This window comes from Girardinichthys multiradiatus, chromosome 20 (assembly GCF_021462225.1).
Source record: "Girardinichthys multiradiatus isolate DD_20200921_A chromosome 20, DD_fGirMul_XY1, whole genome shotgun sequence".
NCBI classification, from domain to species: Eukaryota; Metazoa; Chordata; class Actinopteri; order Cyprinodontiformes; family Goodeidae; genus Girardinichthys; species Girardinichthys multiradiatus.
In genome coordinates, this window is record NC_061812.1 from 5,029,904 (window position 1) to 5,052,483 (window position 22,580).

General features: G+C 42.4%; 2 protein-coding genes across 12 annotated transcripts in view; one reads left to right on the forward strand and one right to left on the reverse strand.

Annotated features, from left to right (window-relative positions):
- Positions 1–1,367: 1,367 nt before the first annotated feature.
- ccdc66 (coiled-coil domain containing 66) lies at positions 1,368–20,031 on the reverse strand. 4 transcript variants are annotated; one of them, XM_047348583.1, is made up of 21 exons: positions 19,874–20,029; positions 18,093–18,151; positions 17,615–17,637; positions 17,219–17,458; positions 16,276–16,516; positions 16,075–16,201; positions 15,451–15,545; positions 14,370–14,419; positions 13,550–13,630; positions 13,323–13,457; positions 13,003–13,235; positions 11,682–11,766; positions 11,403–11,561; positions 10,847–10,925; positions 10,177–10,251; positions 9,804–10,041; positions 5,694–5,898; positions 5,519–5,574; positions 4,971–5,137; positions 4,037–4,146; positions 1,368–2,331 (listed from the first exon to the last, which is right to left on the reverse strand). In XM_047348583.1, the coding sequence occupies exons 1-21, from the start codon at positions 19,882–19,884 to the stop codon at positions 2,230–2,232; spliced, it is 2,571 nt and encodes an 856-aa protein (XP_047204539.1). In that variant the 5' UTR covers positions 19,885–20,029; the 3' UTR covers positions 1,368–2,229. The 4 variants fall into 4 exon arrangements, with proteins under 4 accessions (XP_047204539.1, XP_047204538.1, XP_047204537.1 ...); XM_047348582.1 differs by having other exon boundaries at positions 10,177–10,254; positions 17,219–17,455; positions 19,874–20,028; XM_047348581.1 differs by having other exon boundaries at positions 10,177–10,254; positions 19,874–20,028.
- A 509-nt stretch (positions 20,032–20,540) lies between these two features.
- The window catches only part of ip6k1 (inositol hexakisphosphate kinase 1), a 32,782-nt gene continuing 30,742 nt past the window's right edge, over positions 20,541–22,580 (forward strand). For 6 of the 8 annotated variants that reach the window (XM_047346828.1, XM_047346831.1, XM_047346832.1 and 3 more), the window contains exon 1: positions 20,541–20,924. The gene's annotated coding sequence lies outside the window, so the exon portion shown is untranslated. Of the gene's footprint in view, positions 20,925–21,000; positions 21,076–22,580 lie in introns of all 8 variants that reach the window. The other 2 variants (XM_047346827.1, XM_047346833.1) reach the window with 2 other exon arrangements.

Below are 22,580 nucleotides of genomic sequence, written 5' to 3' on the forward strand. Positions count from 1 at the left end.
CCTTGCTCGGTCCGTTGATAGGTGTCCTGACGTCCGTCCTGATGCTGCTGGACCTATGTCGGACTTGATACTGTCCATCATCCTGTCCTCTTGTCTCATTTGGGCCACTATGTTGGTATCGGTGACTCAGCATCTAAATGGTTTTCATCCTATCTGACAAACGGGTCTTTCATAGTTATGATTAATAACATATCTTCCTCCAGTACTCGTCTGTTATGGGGTGCCACAGGGTTCCATTCTTGGTTCCCTCCTTTAAATCTGCTGCCACTCAGAGTGATTATAACTCTGCACCACCTGTCTTATGCAGATGATCTTCAGACTTACCCGTCTTTAAAACTAGCCACATTCAACACCCTGATGGAACCTCTGCAGTAAAACTGCAGTGGTTAAACCAAAAATCTGTTTGTAAATGAGCAAAAGACCAAATCCATTTTGTTTGGTGCGAATGCAATCTCTGATGTCAGAGCTCTAGGTTTTAAATTTAGTGACACTGTAACGAATCTGGACGCGGTTTTTTTTTTTTTACCGGGATTTAAAACTCAACAAAGAAGTTGATTCCGTCGTTTCACTAAGCTTTCTTCACCTTCATCTTTTACCTAAGGTTTAGTCTTTTCTAAACCATGCTGATCCAGATCTCTGCTTTTTAAAATGTATTTATATAAAGACTCAACAGCGAGTGACACAGGACATATCAGACTAAATTGCAGCATGCCTACATATCTTGGCAGTTCCCAATAATTGTATTTTAGTCCATTTTTAATAGGAAGTTGCACCATTGTTTTGGGAAAAAAACAACATGCAGTTGGGTCTTATTTAAATTCAAGCTCAATGTCACTGATTGGCCCAGTATGTGTTCTGGTTGGATATTTGTCCCATTCCTCTTGGCAGGTGTGTAACGGTGTACCACGTGTTTCAGCAGATCCTGGTGGTTCCCTTTCCTTTCATCTGAAGAGGGTGTTCAGGATGTTCTTCCAGCCCTGGGCCAGGCGGTAAAGCTGGCTGTACACTGAGCCACTTGAGTTCTGCAGTTGTTGAGAATTGAGTCCAAAAGACATCCCCTACTTGTGTAAATCTACAATTCGCCTTAAATCTGAATTCCTTGGACTTTCAGGTTGAGTCGGAACCAATCCAGTGACTACTTCTAAAATATTTTTATGCTGCAAAGAGAAACCAGCAGCTTCCCTCCAAAATGACCCTAACCCAGAGGATAACAGACCTCAGCCTTGTTAAGTTAAAACTGTAGAACCTTCAGCACCACTCAGCTCATTTAGATGAATGTCTGAACTTCTGTGGGTTGAGAAGATTCACTTATTTTAAGTTAAGAGGTTTTTTTCTAGCTGATATGTGATGGAAAACACGAAACAAAGTTTGGTTCAGATTTTATTAACACCAAAAAACAAGACAAACACTGAACCCAGCTGATCTGCTTCATTGTCCCGGTTCTGAGGTTGTTTGGCGTTCCTGAAGCTTTTCACAGAAACGCCTCAAACCTTTACTAAAAGTAATCTTGGAGAAGCACAAAAAAAAAAACAAGGTTTCCTGCTGTTTAAACCAGCAGTGTTGCAGAGTGGCAGCAAGACTTTGTGTCAAAGTGAAGTTTCAGAAAAGGTCATTTAATCAGGCATCAATACATCATTTATTACACTTACAATAAATAAAATCCGCATTGCACATTTAGAACCAGTTTAACAGCGTCCCAATACCGGTCCAGAACACTTCAGTGTTTTCTTAGAGAGCAGATTAAAAGAAAACCTAAAGATCTTTCCATGATAGGTGGTGCTCAGTCATATTTAAAGTGAGACTTCAGCTTTTAATGAGGTAGAACCTTTCCCCGCTTCCTGTTCTGGAGAGAGGTTGCACAGATCCGGCTCTTTTTGTGTCACTTCATACGTCAATGATCAGAAAACTCATTAAATAAAATTTATTTTGAGTAAAACGCTGTGAAGGCAGCCTCCTAATAATGGAGGAAAAGGTTCCCTTTGCTTTAACAATCATGAAAGAACTCCTGCAAACTGAAGCAGGTTGCCTTTAAAGTGTTTAAGATCAGGTGGTTCTGGTCCCAGGTAAAATGTAAAATTCCTGCAAGCTGATTTAAAAACCCTACATTTAGACTGTTTGTTAGAACCTCATTATTTACTGAGACAGCTGGAGCCTGAAGGTCTTCTCCGGGAGAACAACGGTATTCCTCAGGTGTAGGAGTGGCTGTGAGACACCGTCCTGCGTTGGACGTCATGTGCGGTGAGCTTTGGAGGGTATGCGCTGCTCGTTGTCGTGGTGGTTCTGGGCTGGATTCAGATCTGTCTCCAGCTCCCTCTGCTTCTGTAATAAACCCTGAAAACAGACAGAGCAGCTTGCTGAGTGGGTTCATGTTCAGGCTGCTGTTTGAATGATCCGGTTCACACTCACTGCTCATTGCTTTCTGTAATGACCAAACTGTTTAAAGACTGATGTGATTTTTGCTGCACCTTAGATACTCCACAAGAAAACCGATAGATAGGCAGGGGGAAACAGGCTCTTTCACGTCGATACATCAGCTCATAATCTAATAATAAACGCTCCTTCTCTCAATATATGACCAGTAATTTTAGTGTGCTGGTACCAGTTATATATGTGACAGACCAAGCTACTCTTTATTTAAAGTGACGACAATATGTTCACACTTCAGGTCTTGATTTTTAATTCAGATTTCTTTTTTTTGCGTGGTCATTTAAATTACTAATTAAATGCGACCGCCATCAGACTTCAGTCTAATTGGTTCCCGACCCCAAAGTGACCCGCAGAAGGAGAACGTTGGCGTCACACATCAGTAATAATGACGTCGGCGTCTCCGCGTTATGCTGTATGGAAGTCTGTGCGGATGCTAGATGCAGCCAGGATGACGACGTAGATGTCGGATGAAATGCAACGTCCATTTTCATTGATAACGCCTTTTAAAAAGCCCTCAGAGGGAATAAAGAGCTGTACAGTATATAGCGATCAAAACAGCAAACACTCATAAATATAAAAAATAAAAACTGATAAACACAATTAAGATGGAGACCAAAAAAAAAAAAAACATAAAAACAAATAAAAAAGGTAGAGAAAGCCATAGAATAGTTTCAGATGAAGACTTAAAATCAGCTAATGAGGCCTGTCTGATCGCTCCATAACTCAGACACCAGCACAACAAAAACCCAATCCCCTTCTGGACTTAGACCTGGTTCTGGGTATTTCAGGATCAGCTGATTAGCAGATCTGAGAGAGGGAAGGTGTGTAAGGGTGTAGCAGCTTAGAAAGATATGGAAGAGTATTAAAACAAATTCTAAAATGGACTAGCAGGGATTTTAATACAGGTGTAATGTGATCAAATTTCCTTGTGCTGGTTCGAAGACGTGCCACGGTGTTGTGGACCCTCTGCAAACGGGCCACAGCAGATGGGGTTTTATTTCACAACATAATTTAGCAATAAAGTTTTACTTTTTACTGTACAAATGTGAGAAAGTTTAGTATTTTTTTGTATTTTTGAAACCAGTGAACTTTATGTTTTAATTCCCTTAGTTTAAAAAACATAACATGTATATTGTTTTGCATGTCATGAGATTCTGGGCTTCAGATGACGCAACGGGTCAACCACTACCAACGGGGTTGGCGGTTCAGTCCGCAGCTCGTCCCTTTGTTGAGGATCCACCCTGATTTACCTCCAATGGTTCTGGGAAAGTTTTTTGTACAATCCTGCTTTCAAGGATGAAGACTTTGTTATAATCCTTTGAATGGTCTGGATCTACGGTGTTTTCACAGGTACAGTCTACCTGTCGGTCGGGTTGACGGTACCAGCCAACCCGACTGACTCAGGTTGGTTTCAGAGATGTTCCTTTTCCACATTTAGTCTGGTTTCAACCATGGATTTAAATGTAATTTCTTGAAAAGTTAGCAAGGCTCTGGATTTAGTAGGTCATTTTTCAGTAAGGGGAACCAGAAGCAAACAACAGTAAAAGAGCCTTCGGGTGTGAGCTGAGCAGTCGGGCTGAAAGCAGCAAGGCAGGTGTGTTTGTGTTACCTGCCGAAGCTGAGCCAGGCCTCTCAGGATCTCCTGCTGTCGCTGGGAGCTACGCAGCATCTCTGGGTGGAGGAGCGCGTCTCGATGTGAGGGGACAGGATGAGGAGGACCTGATGAGGAGAACGGGAGCATGACTTTCTTCAAACTGAGCTCGCTCTGACTGCTCATGACTCGCCACATTAAAACACTGAAGTGTTCACAACCAGACGGCTGTGCTGCAAGAGGAGATTTTAGGATCTCCTTGAGTTTGGGTGGGTCACCATGGTAACACAGGTTTCAACCCTTTCCTGCAAAAATATCTGACAAACCAGAAAATGCCTCTGCACTCGTGGATCGGACCATATTTAATCGATGTTAATGAGTCAGAACAGAACCTCTATGCAGAGTTGGCAGTGTTGAGCTTTAGGTCACAGCAGCAGTGTAACGACCCCAGTCCCAGAACATGTTGCTGTAGAATTCCTCTTCACATCATAACTAGTCACATTTAGGTTCTGTTGACCCAACTTGCATAAAGAACGACCATCTTTGGTGAACATGCCTCGTAAGACACAACTCTGGTATAAACGGTTCTGATAGGTGGAAAACTCCACACAGGCTTCAAATGCTTATCGATATGATCACTCACAGTGTTATAACCTGCACAAAACCGAAGTCCTGAAAGTGTTTAACCGGTTCTGTTCAAAGTTCTGAAAATATATTACCTTGATTTAGCTCAGTGGATCTGGAAAAAGAACAAAAAGTTCTGGTGTCATTATAGAAATTAAAACCTTACTCCCACCTGGTGATTAACAACAGGACTACTGGCTGGTACCGGTACTGAACACAAACTAGAAGCGGTCCATCTGCATTCAGAACATCCAGCAGGTTTTTATTAGCTGGACTGAGCTTCTGTTGGTTCGTATTTGATGTTAGGGTTATGTTTGCCTCGTCTAACCTGAGTGTGTCCCAGGTGGCGGCGTGTCGGCGGGCTCCAGCGGGTCCAGGTTGAAGACCTCAGCAGTCCGAAGGTAAGGAATGAACTCCAGAGCCGGAGGAGGAGAGTTGGAAGCCTGTTGACTCTGGACTCTAGGTCTGATGGCAGGAACAGGAGAAGAGCGCCCTCTGGAGGAGAAGACAACCTGAATTAAACCTAATTAACATCTGATTATTGTCTGGTTCTCTGCAGGGTTCTTGCTCTGAACTTTAGAGGACTCAAAAACTAAAGTGTTTGAAAGTGTCCTGTTTTGATAAAACTCTGCTTCATTTATTCTCTATATTATGGTACAGTTACAGTATAATCACAAGCATGAATACACCATTATGTGCAACTCCAGCCATTTTCTGATGACCGGATCAATTTAAGTGTTTTTTCATTCGTTAAAGTCACAAAAATGAAAAAATGATTGAAATCCCTTTAGATCATTAACACATTGCCACATTAAAACTCATGTTTTGGGCTCAGATTGTCAGCGGACAGAAATCGTTTTCATCAGAGCTGCTCACCGGTCGGTGCTGATGACGGTGTGGTTGTCGGTGTGTCCTTTGAAACCAGATTCCACCTGAAACATCAGCGCCCATTAAACAAAAGTCCAGAGCATCAGAAAGCAGCAAAGCCAGAGGAGAAACCCAAAAGCACCAAGGCAGTTCATTTAAATGTTCTTATGAAGTAGTCTTCTACCTTCTTAATGGGACTGGTTCTTATCTGCTGGCCGTTGGGGCAGAGACGAGCCCCATGGTTCTGAGGAGGAGGTTCGGTTCTGGACAGACGGGTCCTCTCCTGCAGAGCGAGGAGTTCAGCCTGTCTCCTCTGTCGGCTCTCCTGTCTGTTCTTCTGTAGAGCGACCGGGTACCGCTCCGAGGCGGGAACGAACCGCCGGCTCGGCCTGGAGATCACGAGAACCAGAGAACTTAAAAACACTAGAATAAAATACTGTGGCGTTATTGGATTTTAACCTGCAAATAAAGTTGAGTTGGCTCCTGAAAGGTGTGTTCACCCATTACTCTAAAAGTACAGAGTCACGTAAGACACCTTAACCGTCCTTAATCTCAGCGGAGACAAAACCCAAAACATCACTTCTGGGGAAGTAACTGGGTCTCGGCCTCCAGGCGCCTTACAGCCAATCTGCTGTCAGGATCTCGGTTGTATTGTTGTTTTCAAATCCGCAAAACTCTGCAGTTGTTAAATCTAGTTTATTCCCACTACGTCTGAATGCTAAAGTGAAACCATATCTCTAAATCAAAGGCGTTGAAAGATGCGTTCATCACCTCTCGTTTGGACTATAGTATTGCCTCAAATGTCGGCTTAGATAACTCATCTCCACAGCGCCTTCAAACTGTGAAGAATGCAGCAGCTCATCTTTATTTATGTATTTTTTTACCTTGTCCTGTCCGGCAGAATATCGCTCAGAATTGTTGTGCCAAGAAATTGCATAACAGATTTACTTTCACAAGCAGAGCATCACAGCTAATGCTTTAAAGCTCTGCTTGATATTTATAAAATAAACTTTATTATAAACTTCTTTGGGACTATTTCAATTGTTAAGGACACGGAGACTGAAATGAAAAGGAAAAAAGAAGCTCAAAAAAGAGAGAGATGGGGAAAAAGGAGAGAAAAGGAGGAAAGAGTGGAGGAGAGAAAGAAGGATAAAGAGAATACAAGATTACACCCTGCTTGCTTATACACCTGCAGCTGTTTTTTTTTTAACAAAATAGTACACGGTAATTCTGAATGTAAAATGTACTTAGTGAGAGGTGCAGCCAAATATAGAACATCTGTGTATCTGTCAACACCTGAAGATTAACACCTGTGAGTATGGGTGTGGACGCACTTTTGTATACAAGGTTTCTCCACAAAAATATGCAATAGCGAGTGTGAGGACCCACAGACTTGGCACATGGTCCCTGGACGGACACTGAGGAGATCCGAGCCACAGACATCTAAAGGCCCCCCAAAGCACAGGAACCCCAGGAGAACCACCGCAGGGACTACCGCAACCCCCCCCAGAGAAGAGCAGTGGAGAGTCCCAGGGGAACCACCCAGCAGCGACAATGCAGAAGCACCAGGGAGCCGCAGCGACAAGCCCACAGGCCCCGCTGGCAGCCGTCCACGCCCGAGCAGATCCAGTCATGGACCCAGAGGCCCAAGATCCCGGAACACACCACCCCCCAAGCAGAGGCCCGACAGAGCCCAGGGGGCCAGGCCCCGGCAAGCAGCCACCGGGAGTGAGCCAGCACACACCAAAGCACCCGGCCGCGGACACCGAGAACCACAAGTACACCAGCGGGCAGAGACTCCAACCACCGGCAGGCGGTGTGGCGGGGAGGAAGCTGATCCAGGAGAGGGAGCAGTCCAAGACCCAACCTGTCGCAAAAAAAAAAACAAAAACAAAAAAACAGGCACACACAGTCACAATCATCCACTCCCACCCTCATGCATACACATAAAACCACTCACAAGGATAAACAGCTCCAATCCCAACCCCATGAGTCTCCCACCCCCAGTGAACCCCAACAAGAACCTCCCCACAGGGCCACCGATATCAAACACATCCCCCCGAACCCGAACGCCACGAATCCCCACCCCCACAGGGGCACAACCCCACAGGTGAACTCCGTAGCCGATGAAGCCACACCCACACAGCGCAAGCTCCACACACAGCCCCGCTCTAAGAACCCCCGCCGCAACCCGCTCCCCCACCACACAGCGCGCCGCAACGGCAAGGCAAGGGCCCCATGCGACGCCACCCCCGCCCACTGGCGCAACAGGGCAGACCCCACCCAGCATCGCACCCACAACCGGACCCCCGACCCCACACCATGACGGGACAAACTCATCCACCAAGAGGTCCCCGGCCAGTGGCAGGCACCCAGGGCCAGTGACCCCACCACGTCCCCCTCAGCAACAAAAAACACTACATCACTGCCACTGCAACGACCGCCCGGGGAGAAACACTATCCAGCTCAGCTCCACCATCGCCGCACAACCGATCCAAACGCCAGTGACCCCACGCCCTAGAAGTGGACACAACCGATCCCGCCTTGGACAAGACAGCCAGCAGAGCAGCACACCTCCAAGCCCGCCCAACCCCCCCAGACAGCGCCAGCAGCCCCAGCCCACCAGTCCACGAGAGGGATACATGCACCGGCCGGGGACCTGGGCCATGCAGGCCAACTGCTCCAGGCCAAGCACAACCCTCCAGCCGCCCCGGTGCAGTCACAAGACATGCTCCGCCGCCCCACCCGCCCGACCCCGGGCCAGGACCACAGTAGGAAGCAGTGGAAAAAAGGCCATGGTGGCCTCTAAATCAAAGGCGTTGAAAGATGCGTTCATCACCTCTCGTTTGGACTATAGTATTGCCTCAAATGTCGGCTTAGATAACTCATCTCCACAGCGCCTTCAAACTGTGAAGAATACAGCAGCTCATCTTTAAACAGGTACTAAAAACATGACTTTCTACTGTCTCCCAGTCTGCTTTAGAATTGATTTCAAGGTCCTACCGATCACTAACGTCCTAAATAGTATGGCCCAGTCATAATTCTGTGATCATCTCAACATTTCCACTCCACTAGGAGTCAACCAACCAGCTTGTTTAACATCTCCATGATCCAAATAACGTAAAGGTTATTGAGGTCTTTGAGGTGGATGAGCTAAACTGTTGGACTAGTTCAGTGTAAAATGTTTTAAATCTACGCTGACCCGTCTTCTCTCCTTGGAGTTTGACTGAAACAGAATATGAGGATCCTTTAGATCTTTTAGGTGTTATTTGGCATTTTATCTACTCTTTTGTTTTATTGTTCAGTTTTGCTTGACTGAATTCTAAAGCATTTTGGTCCATTTTTAATGTGCTACATGAATAAACTGACATTGAGAGGTGGAATAAATCTGTTCAGGTGCTGAAGCTTCCAAGAAGAGGAACTAACATCTAAATTCAGCCAGTTCCACCCACTGTGTTTTTCATTTAAACTAAAACTGGACTCCTTTTAGTTTCAGTTTGCAGTTAGCCGTCATGTTTCAGTTATCTTGCATACATGTTCCAAGAGAAACAGAACCTGCCCTCAGCAATCTCCTTAAAGACTTGACTGCAGAGCTTCCAGGGTTTGTTCGTTTAGAAACAAAAGTCTATCCAAAGCTACTAACCCAAACTTTTTGGTTTTTTATGCACATTTTGATCAAATTCCTTCTTTAAAAGCTCTTTACTCACAACATTTGAGCTGCATGTCAGAACTCTGTCTTTTCTTTTTGCTAAATCTTCCTAAATCCCTGCAGAGGACCAGGGCAGACTACAGTGGTGGTGGATGTCTTAGGTGGACGTTTCAGCAGAGTTACTCGAAAAATATCAAGCAAGATTGAAACATTTGCAGAACAAATGCAACTCAAAAGGACAAAAATTTGATTGTTATGCCTCTTATGTTATCAACCCAAACACACACACACCAAGCAGAAATAGAAAGCTGGGTTTCTTTTGCAGTGAGCCTTTTTTACTTAAAGTCCTGCGGTGAAGATCTAGACTTCATTACATGGCTGAGTTTCATTCATTTGCTAGCATGAAAAAAAATAAAAAAAATCCACTGGATCGTAGCTTTAAGGAGCAACAAGAGAAAAACTACTCAACTGTCCACTTCAACTAGATCACTCATATGTTAGTTAATTACAAGTAAACAAAGGTTTCCTCATCTATACGGCTTTTTTCTTATAAACAACCTTTTCTTGTTTTTGTTGTTTTAAAGAGGAGCTGCGGTGATCTCCACTTGTTCTCACTGTGATCCGTTAAATGTTGTGTATTTCAACCTTTGTGTGTTCCATTCGGGCCTCCTCTTGGTTTTCCGGCTCTTCTCCGTCCTGGCAAAAGGCTCATACGGATCTTCTTCTGCCGACAGACAGATGTTCTCCTTCCCCGCTCTCGTTGCACGACTCCTGCAGTTAGGAGGCTCAGCAGAGCCAGAGGAAGGCGGGTGGTTCTGCACGGAGACATCAGGAGTCCGAACCCTGCCTGCTGCAGGTGGGACAGGTGGAGGAGGAGTGTCCTCTGCTCAGGGAGAGAAGCAGAAACTGGAATCAAACCTTAAACAGCAGGATGAGAAACAGTCTCCATCTGGACCAGGAGGAGGCAGAACCTTAGAAAAACTGATATGAGCCACGGCTCTAGCATCTTAGCGGTTACCTGTCTGAACAAAAGTGTCTTTATATGAGGACGAAAAACCGCTGCCGTTCTCCAAACATCCGGCCTGCTTGGTAACTGCTAAACACACAAATACAAAACCAACATTTAGAAAAAGGTTTTCCTTTGGTTCATTTTGGGAAAATCTGGGAAACCTGCATGCATATGAACATCATGTTTTAGGTTTGCTCAAACTAAATCCATGGAGATTTGATCCATCCTCTGTATCCCCTATTGGCCAGCTTCCTGCAGTTCCTGCTTCTCCTCCATAAATGAAATTTAAGACTCCTAAAAGCACCAACCAAACTCTGAACGTCCACAGGTTTTTTTATGGAAAATATTATAAACATGAATCCTAATGTTGAAACAAAGAATAATAAATCTCCATGCAGAGGAACGTGCACCACGTTCAGAGCTAGAGAAAAGGAAGCTCAGAAATGATGGAGAAAACAAAAAGTTCTTCTTAATTTTTGCCACAGCGCCCTCTTCCTTCTCTTCAGGGATCATTTTTGAATCAAACCGCAGAAAAATATCTTCTCCCACAACTTTAGGTCCATCTAGAACAACAGATTTTATTTTGGACTTAAAGTGAGCACCTGTATAGCACTGAGAACAGGGTTGGTTTGGGTTATTTGGGTCTGATGTGGTGATATTACTACAGAACTTCACTCACTTTTGGACTCTGACGTCTGCTCCGGGCCGCCGTCACCGAGGCCCGTCTCTGGCTGCTCGGTCTGAGGGACTTGATTGTTCTGAGGGGACACAGTCACATCTGGAAGCTCAACAAAGACCTGAAGAGGAGGACACTGATGTCTTCGTCTGTCAGTGGCGGTTTTTTGACATGGGCCATCTGGGCAGAAGCCCAGGGCGGAATTAGGAAGGGGATGTAAAGGTGCTATACAAAAAAATATATGGTTATTTATCCTAAACAGGTTTTATTTTGCTTTAAAGCATGCGCAGTCACATGGGAGTTGGCACCAGCATGTGTTGTGAAGGTGGCCCCCTGCTTGGTGCTGACATTTAATTGCACAAAGCCCACGTGTGGTGAGATGCATGTCTTGTTTGCTGGACCACTACCTTCAGCTAGGCCCAACAGGGAAATTTGAAGAAATTACATTTTCGTAAGCTGGTCTGTGGTGAGGGTTGGAACTTTGGAGTGGCAAATGGAGGCGGCTCGCCAAGGGCACCATTGATGCAACAACCGCCACTGACATCTATTGATCCCTGACCTTCTCCTTCTTCTTCAGCATCTCCAGCTCATACTGCTTCTGCAGCTTCTCCCTCTCTAGCGCAGCCCTCTTCTCCTCCTCCTCTTCCTCCTGTCTCCTTTTTGCCTCTTCCTGCTCTCTCTGCTTTTTGCGTTCCTCCATCTGGGCCTCAATGGCTCTCTAGTGAGACAACAAGGGCAGAGAAGATCAAATAAAATGTTTTAAAAAGCAAAGGACCAAAAACTAAAGAGCACCTTTCCTCCATCTTTGTGTTCCTCACCCATCTGCACCTTCTCCTACCTGCTGCTCCAGCTGTTTGAGTTTCCTCCTCTCTCTCTCCGCTATCTGTGCAGGATCCAGCAGGGAGGTCATGGTCCTCAGATAGCTGGAGGAAACAGAGAAAAACACTAAATTCACCTTCAGAGTTCAGATTTAACACAAAATCTTTTCTATGGAAGGGTTTTGTTTTTATTTATGCTGCCAGCTTTGGTATTTGAAGCTTACAACCATTACAAATTAGCAGAAAAGAACATTTTCTTTTTAATTTACGATCTTCTTATTTGAGACTATAAACATCTAGACAGACCTGAACCAGCATGATGAATAGATCACAGAAGTCGGCTTCTGTTTAGGCAGTGAGATAAAGGGTTAATTCACTTTCTTTGGCAATCTGACAGTTAGCTCCACTTATTCTAAAATCTGTAAAACTTGAAACTTTAAAATCTGGACCGAGTTATTTTACATTAGATACAGATACTTTAAATGAATTTGTGATCTTCTTTATCTTTATTTGGTTTGTAGAAACACAGGATTTATGGCCCAAAGAAGCAGTGAAACTGTGTCATCTAGCAGTCAAAGAAAACAAATTCATCAATGATTTGGACAAAAACTCAAGTTTTGATCTGGCAAAAGAAGATAAAAGGTGGTAGTAGAAATGAATTTAAGGTCTGGAGCAAATACTGTCCTGAAAGACGTGACATTTTTATTTCCTCATGTCGCCCAGAATCTCAGTGAATCACAATGTTGTTGGTATCCATCAGTGACTTTTTAGGGTCACTGATGGACCCTAAAACAGAACAAAGAAGTCTAGAAACTCAAGCTTTTCCACATTTCATTTTTTTTAAATATTCATCCAGACCTCGATAATGATTTCAAACTTTTCCTGATAGCTCTTCAGGAATTTTGTCCTTTAAGCCGTCGAAAACGTTTTGGAACAAAGTTTCTCTTTAGACAGTCAATAAGCTGACCTTCATCAGAGGAACGCTGCTTAACTTTGCTAAAATCCTCCTAAACTCAAGGTAGGATCAGCTGATCAACTGATGGATGATGCACCATCAGGTCAGATGGTGTTAACCTGCTGAAGATAGTTTCAGGTCTTACATGGATACAGAAAAAAGAACATTTTTTTACCATTTAAGCAGGAAGCTCACAACTAATTTCTATGGATTCAGTTTAATTTCTTTTTTTTTTTTGGTTCAGATATTCTATTTATGTTTGTTCATTTGAAACAAGAAAGGTCGAAAGAAACATTTTAACACGTTTCACATAAAGTTGCTTAAATAGCCAATGACAGCCAAGTCCAATCTGAAAGGGGGTTCTGTTTCCCAGATTTCTTTAGTACCTGGATCTGCTGGGATATCCTCTTGTTGAATCCACACTGGCTCCAATAACACTCTCTGCTCCACAGCTGCTGGTGGCCTCCCAGACCAGTGAGAGGCTGGATGAGGGATCCCAGTCTTCCCGCTCGGAGCCACTCAGCTGACCTGGAGGAGGTGCTGATGGAACCGCAGGCTGGATCGGAGCCCTGCGTTGGAGCGAGTCAAAGTGTGCAGCCCAGCGCTCATGGTCCTCTGTCTGCAGAAAAAACGTCATGTTACTCTGAGAGTCCGGAACCGGCTCCGCTGCAGCCTCCTGCATGGTTCTGCTGCGTCTCTACAGCACCTGTCTCTGCAGCAGTTTCTCACGTTTCCGACGTTCAGCCGTCTCTTCTCTCTGACGGTCCAGCTCCTCCAGCCAGCGTCTCCTCTGCTCCTCTTTCCTCTCAACGCTCAACACCTCCTCCATGGGAGTGACCTCCTACAGAGAAAACAGGATCCACCAGTAAAATGTTTCAAACATTTACTGTGATTCATTTTCCTGCTGCAGAAACATTCAGAGTTTCCATTTACCCCGAGTCTAAGGCTGGACCTGATGGCTGCAGGTTGCTCTCTGTGGCCGACAGATAACACACTCTCTGCGTATTCTCCAACCTAAAACACACAGCAAAACATAACATCTGAAAAAAGGTTTGGAGGCATCTTCAAGGTTCTGTTCACAACACCTTTCCTGAAAACCAGTATCGGTTCTATAGGTTTCAGGTGCATTTACTGCATGATTTTTATTAATATGCACCGTTTCCTTTCATTTACCTCTAAATGTACATTGATGTTATCAGATCATAGCTGAGTAAAAAGAGATTTTTTTATTGATACTATTTTATGTTGTTTAATATCTTTTAGGAGATGCCTGCCTCATCTCTGTCAGAAACAAGCTTCCTGATTGAATGAAAATTATTTAAATCTAAATCGGCCCGGGGTATAAATCGTTTTAGACTTAACTGTATATACCAGAATCAAATACCTAAACTCCTAAATTATTACAGTAAAATGTACTCATCATGTTTATGTTGTTGTAAACTATATCAATGAAACCATGACCTCTGGTACAAATTTGACCTCATTTCCAAATCTTTGGTCTTTAGTGCACGTCACTGAATGAAGTTCTATCTTCTGTGAAGTTAAGGAGCTGCTCATTCCAGTCGAACAAAAACTCTGAAGCAGAATATTCTCACATTAAAAGTTCATTTTATGGCTCACTGCTTTTTCCTGTCAAATAACACCATGAAATAACACTGCTGGTGACTGCTGGACAGCAAATGTACCCCTATAACCAGCTCTGATTCAGCAGGAGAGACAATCCAGTGAATCTGTTGAGATGAAAGTGAAATACCTGCAGTCTGCTGGTGGTTGAAAGCTGCTGCTTCAGGGCAACTTGCTCATCTAAAATCAAACAAATAAATGTCAAAAACAAATTGCTCACTGCATGACTGTTGACTGTATGTTTGCTGCCTTGTTAGTGAAAATAATACCGAGTCTGTTTATATAACTAGGAACGAGACAGAAAGCACCCCTGGTCCAGCGCTTCTGAACCCGTCGGTCCACGCGAACCTCTGTGTCCGCGTGTCTCCTCCTGATTGGAGAAACCTCCCCTGGGACAGGAAGATCTGGGAGTGAGAGACCTTTAAAGCTGGCCACCTCCACGCTCCGCTCTCATCATAATAAGCTGTCTACAGTTCCAGTTGGATTTGCTGAGGCCAGGGAGGCAGTTTTGAAAATCCTTTGTTTTCCTCAATATTGCCTATTTATCTCCCTGCAAACATTGCTGAGAAAAGACTTGGTTTTTCTGTCCAAACTCTTACAGACTGTGGTTCCTTATCTACTCAGACCCTCCTAGCAAGCAACCTCTTTCTTTCCTGCCCATATACTTGGTAATCCTGGCTTGGATCCAAAGACTTATCCTAAACATCCAAGTCACCCGCAGACCTGTTGCCACTTCTCATTCCTCTGAGTAACCGAGTAAGGACAATGACTCAGCTCCTTCTACAGAAAGATAAGGAGCAGGACTGTTAACCTGCCTGACTGCTGGACGCCTGCCCTGAGAGAAAGCAGGAAGTTGATGTTGGATTGATTAAGGTGGGAGAAATCCTTTGAACTGCCTGCTGTGAAAGGAAATGTGAACAGGTGTTGGAAGAGTGGAGTCAAGGCCTTTCCTCTTAGTTTGGACAGCGTTCAGATTAGTTGGAGATCTTTCCATACAAGGATCCATGAAAGTCTGATGAAGTCAGTCAGTCAGTCCGTCTGTCCGTCCCCCTTCAGGGTGCTTGTTCTTTATACGCTTATTGTTTGTGGGGAACAGATCCTGCAATCGAGGATTAATAAAAGCTCGTTTCCCAAACCCTTTTGAAAAGCTCTGTATCCTCACTGTAGTTGAATGTTTTTATTTACAAGTCATTAGAAATGATTGTTTTTACCAAGTTCTCTTTTCCACTGAGCCTTTTTTGCGTCGATGGCGGCTCTGCTGTCGGACTGAAGCTCTTTAAGCCAACTGAACGAAGATTGAGGCAACCTAAGAAAAACAAAAACACCAGAACCTTCAGTTTTGAGAGGATGGATATGTGAGAACATGTATGACCTTTATAATCTACGTCCTCAGGGGCCACATCTGTGGGAAGAGCCTCCCTGAAGAACTGAGGTCAGATGGTGGTTGTTCAGGATTTACTGTTTCAGTCTGACTTTATATTTTTACTTCACGACTTTGTTTTGATCTTGTAGTGGTTTAAAAACGTTTCATAAGTTGAGGTCCTGTTTTTAATATTTGCCACAATTGTTCTTTTTTGATTTATCACACCAGATCATATCTGTATTAAAAGATCTCTGGAAATAAAGTCTGATTGTCTGAATCTGGCCCATTCATCCACAGGTTTTCCAGAATGCATCTTGGGAACGTTTGTAGGATTTTAACTCTTCCAGAAGAAACTCCGTAAAGAAATTACAGTTTAGACTGAATTTAATTATTATATTTGATTTTTTGTTGGACTTGTATCATGCTCAGATGTGTTGTAGTAGCAGGATAGGAGTTTTGTAAAGATGTTTACCTGCCATATTTTTCATCAGCTCTTCCTTCCTCCTTCATTTCCTCCACTCCCCCTTTGTCATCCTCATTTATTTCTCTGTCTTCTCCTTTGTTCACAGTGGAGGCCGAGTTTGTGTCTGTTTGACCTCCTAACATATTAAATTAGACAGTTTGTAATATAGTTTGCATACAGCAGGCCTGAAGTTATTTTTACTAACACCACCTTGCGCCGTCTGCTCCTCTGGACCATGTTGACCGTAGCCTGACGTCTGGATAGAGCTGAGGATCTGTCGCAGCTGTCCACCAGTCAAGCACACCATGCCGTCCTTCAGGCCTGCATCCACACCGGCCAGCACGTGCTTCAACTCCACCCTCCCAGCCCCTCCATCCTCAGCGTTTAGAGGCGGTCCTGGGGATCCCAGGGGTCCGACAGTGGTGCCGAGTTTGTGTTTGTTTGTCTTCACCTTGAATAGGACACATACAAAGTTACACAGCAGGTTACACTGTGCACATCAGACTGGTCGTTCCTGAACATTCGACATTCAAGATCATCAGGCCAGCTGTTTAACGTTAATCATTAACCTGGGTTTGAAGTTCTGTCTTATTTGACTTAAATCAGTGGATGCATCAAACCAGCTTAGGGTCACTTTGTCCCCTAATTTCAAACCTACGAGTTGCCATATTGTCCCTTTCTACTTCCATCTTATACTTATGGGCTTAAATCATTGGCCTACCAGTTTCCTTTTGACTTAGAATTGTTATGAATTATACATATAAATAGTCATAGAAATCCTTAAATTTCAATAGTTGTATAATTTTATCTAAAAACGTCGTATTTGATTCTACTTCCACTAATTTTGGTTCTGATCCCAGATTGGGCCAGTTGACACTGTTAAATATGATATAACAGGACCCCAGATGAAACCAAAATAACTGACTGAAATCCTGCAGGTACATAACATTTATTGGAGCAAATTAACATGTCGTTACAGTGGACTGCCACTAGATTATAGAAAATAACTTTAAACCGTTTGTTATCAAACCAGGTGTGAAGCATCCTGTGGTAGATGGCCCCTTTGTATTTGAAAAAGGCATTTATGAAATGGCCAGAACTAAAAATGTAAGATATGTCCAAACATTCATTTTTTGGGTTACTCCTGGCTTACCTTATTGCCACGCTCTTTGAGACGGCCCTGAGCCTTGGATAAAGTCAGGATGGTGCTTCTCCCTTCAGTGGTGGAGAGGCTGGATCTGCAGGATGGAGCTGCTGGTCCTGCTTTAAACCTGGCCTCTCTGTGGCTCCGTGCAACCTGCTGAGGTGGACGCTCCTCCAGCTGCACCTCCTCTGCACAGGACGGTTGCTTGGAGCTGAGGATGTTAGTTGCTCTGTGCTTCCTGGGCAACTGCTGGGAACACATCATGAACCATTCAGTTAAACAAAAACCTTTAGGAGTAATGTTGGATTTCTTTCTCCAATCTGGAATCATTCTCACTATAGAGATTAAACAGTGCTGCACACCAATATGTGGGCAAAGACAACTGATTTTCAATGTGATTCCTACCTTTATTGGATTTTTCCCAACCCCTGATGTGAGAAAAAGGACAAACAGTGAGCAACCTCGAATGTAACACCATAAAAGTAAAAAACACCATAAAAACTAAAAAAATCCTATCAAATTTAGACGCACAATTGTTTGTCTAAAATTGTAATCACTCATTTGAATATGAATATTTAAGGTTAATGTAGAAGATGTAAAGTTTTGTAGTCAGAAATTACTGATCATAAGCAGCAATATCAATTAAACTGCCTAAAAACTAATTTATTCATTATAAAGTTGTGTGAAAAAAAATAATAAAAACAAACAAAAGACTAAATAAAATAAAGGCTGAAAATCATCTGTTAAAGCAGCTGGAAACTGGCAGCACATTACAGCTAAGATCTTCTGTAATCCCAAAGATAAACAGATAATTTATCGCAAAACGTTTCTATAAATCAATAGTAAACAGGAGCGAATAAGTCAGAAGGTAGAAGGGTCTCACCATGACTGAGTAAAATCAATCTGGGTTTCCCATTTTCAAGTTCAAACAGCAGACCATCTCTGTTCAGGAACAAGAGGAGTCATCAGAGCAGAAAATCAGCATCATAACCAGGAGCAGAGTCAATAATTGGTTTAGGAAGTCTAGAAGACTAAAGGAAAATGAATGAAATGAAAGATAAGAGCTGCTCTCCGTTCATTTCCAACATACATCTGATTAAGACTAAAATAAGTATAAAACGTCTCTGCATTTTCCTACTACCATTCCGAGTCTTTTTTGGGTCTAATGCAATGAGATTTGTGCACCTGAATTAAAGGACATTTCTGCCATTCTTCCTTCTAAATTATCTCCCACTCAGCCAGGATGAAGGAGGACAAACAGTGGGGCTCTGGCTGTATCACTGTGGGATTTTCAAAGATATTTTCCCTTATTAATCTAGGTAAAATGACTCATTGATATTGGAATCTCTTTTTTAAGAGACCTGGACATTAAGGCAGTAACACAAAAGCCAATCTAGGGTTTTCCTCACCATGTGTTTTTGGTCCTCGTCATATTGGAAAATGACCCTTTGACCCAACCTGAGGTCCTGAAGATAGTGTAACAAGTTACTACAGCCAATCTTCCTACTTCCACATTTCCATCAACCATTATAGGTTTCCCAGTCCATGTTAGTGGATAACACCCCCGCAAAATGATGCTTCCACCACCATGGTTCAATGCTGGGAAGATACTGGTCTGGTGAGGAGTGGTACCTGGGTTCCTCCAAACATTTAGTACTGAGGACAAACTGTTTTGTCTTGAATTCATAATAAAAGAAAATCTTGTTTCTTGCAGTCAGAGGCCCTTTAAGGTGCTTCTTTAGCCACTCTTCCCATGAACTCCAGCTAAAGTTGTCCCATCTCTACAAAGCATCTCTGAACCCCAGTCTAAGTCATTGTTGGATACTCTTATTGGAATAATCCAAGTTGCAAAACGTTTTCCATCTGGGAATTATGGTGGACAGTGAGCACTTAGTTTATGACACACCTTGACCACTCTGTGACCTTTAGCACCTCTGCCAATTAAATATAAATCAGTGTGTGTGTAAAATCAGCAAGTAGAGACCATCCAACTGGCCAAATACATTATGGATACACAGAGTCTGAATGTAATAGACTGTGTATCCATAAAACATTTTGCACAGACAGGTACTGAAATCACAGAGAGGGTTAGGCCTTTCCACAAGACCTGTCAAAGTCTAAAATATTCTGTTTCAGTTATATTTCAAATATTTTTTTTTTTTATAAATTTAGAAGGAAATGAGTTTTGATTATTTTTGCATCATACTGCAACATCATTCTTATAATACATCTAAGGGGGTCTGAATATATTTTGAAGTCAGTCAATACATTTATAGATAAAGCAAAATACACCTGCTAAAGTTCGTATAAACCGCAATTAATGTATGCTACTGGATTAATTTAGATGACACTATCAGTTGTCTTTTTGTCCAGTTCATTTGCAGTTCCGTGCCGTTTATTAAAATGTCCTGACAATACGATATCTTTCAAATTAAAAAACAATGTCAGTGTACTTGAGACTGAGTGTGCTTCTGACTGTGTCAGATTAATATTTCTGTCTTTGTAATATCTTCTCTGAGCCACAGGTGTTTAAAGTTTCTGTAGGAACATTTATATTGTGAACTAGTTTGGTCGAAGAATAAACTGAAATAAATTGTGTGAATTCACTGCGAAACATTAGCTTAATGTGTTTTAGCTTAGCTAGCTGTTCTACGGCAGACTCACCCAAGGTTCATGTCGAGAAAAATATACACCGAGATAGCAGTAGAGTTATGAATAAACTATAAATAATAAAAAATGAGCCACTAGCAGATGAGTTTTCATTGTTAAAAGAGCACTGAGCATTCACAGCTAACAACAGTCATGTACGTTCGTTGCTACGTATAAAAAACAAACGTGTTACTGATTGGCTAATCACTGTTGGGTTTAAAATTACTGACCAATCAAACGTCTTTCTTTTGGACGTTTAAATTTGATGAAGGTGCGTTTATGGACACTCGGAATTTATCAAAAGCTGAAGCTAACTTCGATATAAATAATGATTACATAGGCTCCGGGTATTTATCAAATAGAGGCGCATTTGAAAGAAAGAAAAAAAGATACATGTAATGTAATAACCATGAGATACAAAGCCTAACTTTTTAATATTTCTTTTTATCAAATTGAACCTTTAAAGCGACAAATCTGAGATTCTGTAGTCATTATAAGATTATGACTGTAAAAATAAGGTGTTGGGTCTAATAAGTATTAGGGCATACCATGTACCAATATTTATCTTTCAAGTGGTGGACAATGAAGTCCACATGAAGTTGCATAAATCTCATCTAAGGCACAGTATCTTTAGAGCTGCATTTTGTGGTGACAGTCCATCTAACAGACTCTAGGTGGCGCCAAAGCGCCAGAGTCGTCTTAATGAACGGCACAATAAAAACAGTCTGCGTTAACCCTAACTGTAGTGACGGTCGTTAATGAGTTTGAGCACTGAGGATCAAGACCGATTAGTTTCTCCGGTCCGCCTCGCCTATTCTCAGTGACTTCCGCGGGGAAAGCCAGCGTGCTCTCGGTGATCCTGAAGCAGTTTCGTTATTGTGACAGCTTGGTGCAATCAACCCGGAGAGGCTGCGTAACGTCAAGCCGTGATGTTAGCCAGTCCCGCTAGCATGCAATGCTACCTAACGGCAAGTAGTCTATAACGGCAGTGTTTTCCGGGCTAGTCTGAGGGTCAGAGCTGCACTTAAAGAAGGTGGAAATACGAGGGACGATGGTATAAAACGAGGTGATGTTTTATTTTGAATCGAAGCTATTTTATATACTGAAAGTTAGTTGACTCATTTCTCTTGCTTGGTTGTCAGGCTAAGGTCAAGAAGCTGGCCAGTTCGGCAGCTAACGCTAACTGATGTCTGCTTCCATAAACGTGTAATGTGACAGTAAGTCATTCTATTAGCGGTTAACCGTGCAATGGCCGAAGGTCTTGAGCACATTTATCAAAAGTTAAGATATTGTTGTTTTGTGGAGGTGGGTCTCCAAAAGTTTCATTAGCTGGAAGCTAGCTCCATGTAAATATTATTTTCCCAAAGACCAGAGGCGTTGGTAGAATGTTTGACCACCTGGGGGCTCAGCCCAGCTGAGACATCTTTATTTTCTCATCACATTTTATAGTTCAAATGATTTCAGTAATTGATCTATTGGTATTTACTTGGATATTATAGTTTTCGGTCTGATAGTTAAGGTAAGGTACACATTTGCATTTATCAGTTAATTTTGTAAATTATCAGCCGTTCCTGATATGTAAACACAAAGATAGTTTGAATAAGCTTTATATATAATAGGGTGTCTCTGATCCTTTATATTCTGTTCTTTTATTCTCTTTTGCACATTTGTATGAAAGCTATACTGTGTTTGTTTGATAAAGGTTTTATATAAAATATTATTTTCTCTTGACTTAGTCCGTTTTGTGTTGATCTGCCCTAGCATAAAACATTTTCAGTTTAGTTCCAGGCTGTCTATGTTATATAAATATAAATATTTCAGAAGGTGTAAGTGACTTATTACACAATTGGCATTTTTAAAGATTTTTTTGCTTTAATTTAGTTTTAACTGGAGAAAAAAAAAAACAAGCTACCCTACAAAAACGACCTCTCTGGTTTGTAGGAGCTCTGTTGGTATTTACAGGAATTTAGAAATGGTTCTGTTAGTTTAAAATCCTCAACCGTTTTATCTTGTTTGTTTTTTCTGAGCAACGTGTAATGTTGTTTAGGGTGGTTAGTTTTGTCTTGACATCTTTACCACAGCCCTGGAGGCCCAGGCATCACCACACTGTTGTTGCAGATTTCCTTCCACCTCAGATTTCTGCATAATTTGATTCTTTTTACCTTCTTACATGTGGTAAAAGTTTGCATTTTTATTATGTTTGTTTTATGAGGTAACTTCAACTACACTAATAGTGATTCTAATCATGTTGTTTTAATTTGCCGTCATATTATTAATGCAGGGCTGCCTAGTCATTCTGCTTTACAAAATATATTATTAAATAGACCCTGACAGTCGTCAGGTAAATATCTGTCACACTGGAAATGACTGGCAGCGTTAGACAGGATGCAGGGGTTGTTGTAGCTCAAGCACACTGTCACATTTTCTATATAAATAACCTCTCCCCTCCCAAAAGGTTTGTTTTGATTATTTATAACTGCGTTACAGCATTATGAGGAGAGGAAGAGGATCAGGGCTATCTACTTACTCCTTACCAAGCATTTGTCTGTGGGAATACAGGGAAAACATCCAAGTCACAGTTTTTAAAAACTGAAAATGTGTTTTGGAAAATTAATTCTCTCAAACAAAGTTGTTTGTGTGGTAGCAACAGAATTCATATTTTATAACAAAGCTCTAGGATTATCCTCCCTTTTTAATAAATGATCATTATGCTCCTAAGGAT

What these genes read in the sequence shown, in the direction of transcription:
- ccdc66 (XM_047348581.1), bottom strand. An exon ending in GCTGATGAAAAATATGGCAG is followed by an intron (nt 15,546 to 16,074) that starts GTAAACATCTTT and finishes TGTTTTTCTTAG; the next exon opens with GTTGCCTCAATCTTCGTTCA. An exon ending in TCAAACAGCTGGAGCAGCAG is followed by an intron (nt 11,562 to 11,681) that starts GTAGGAGAAGGT and finishes TTGTCTCACTAG; the next exon opens with AGAGCCATTGAGGCCCAGAT.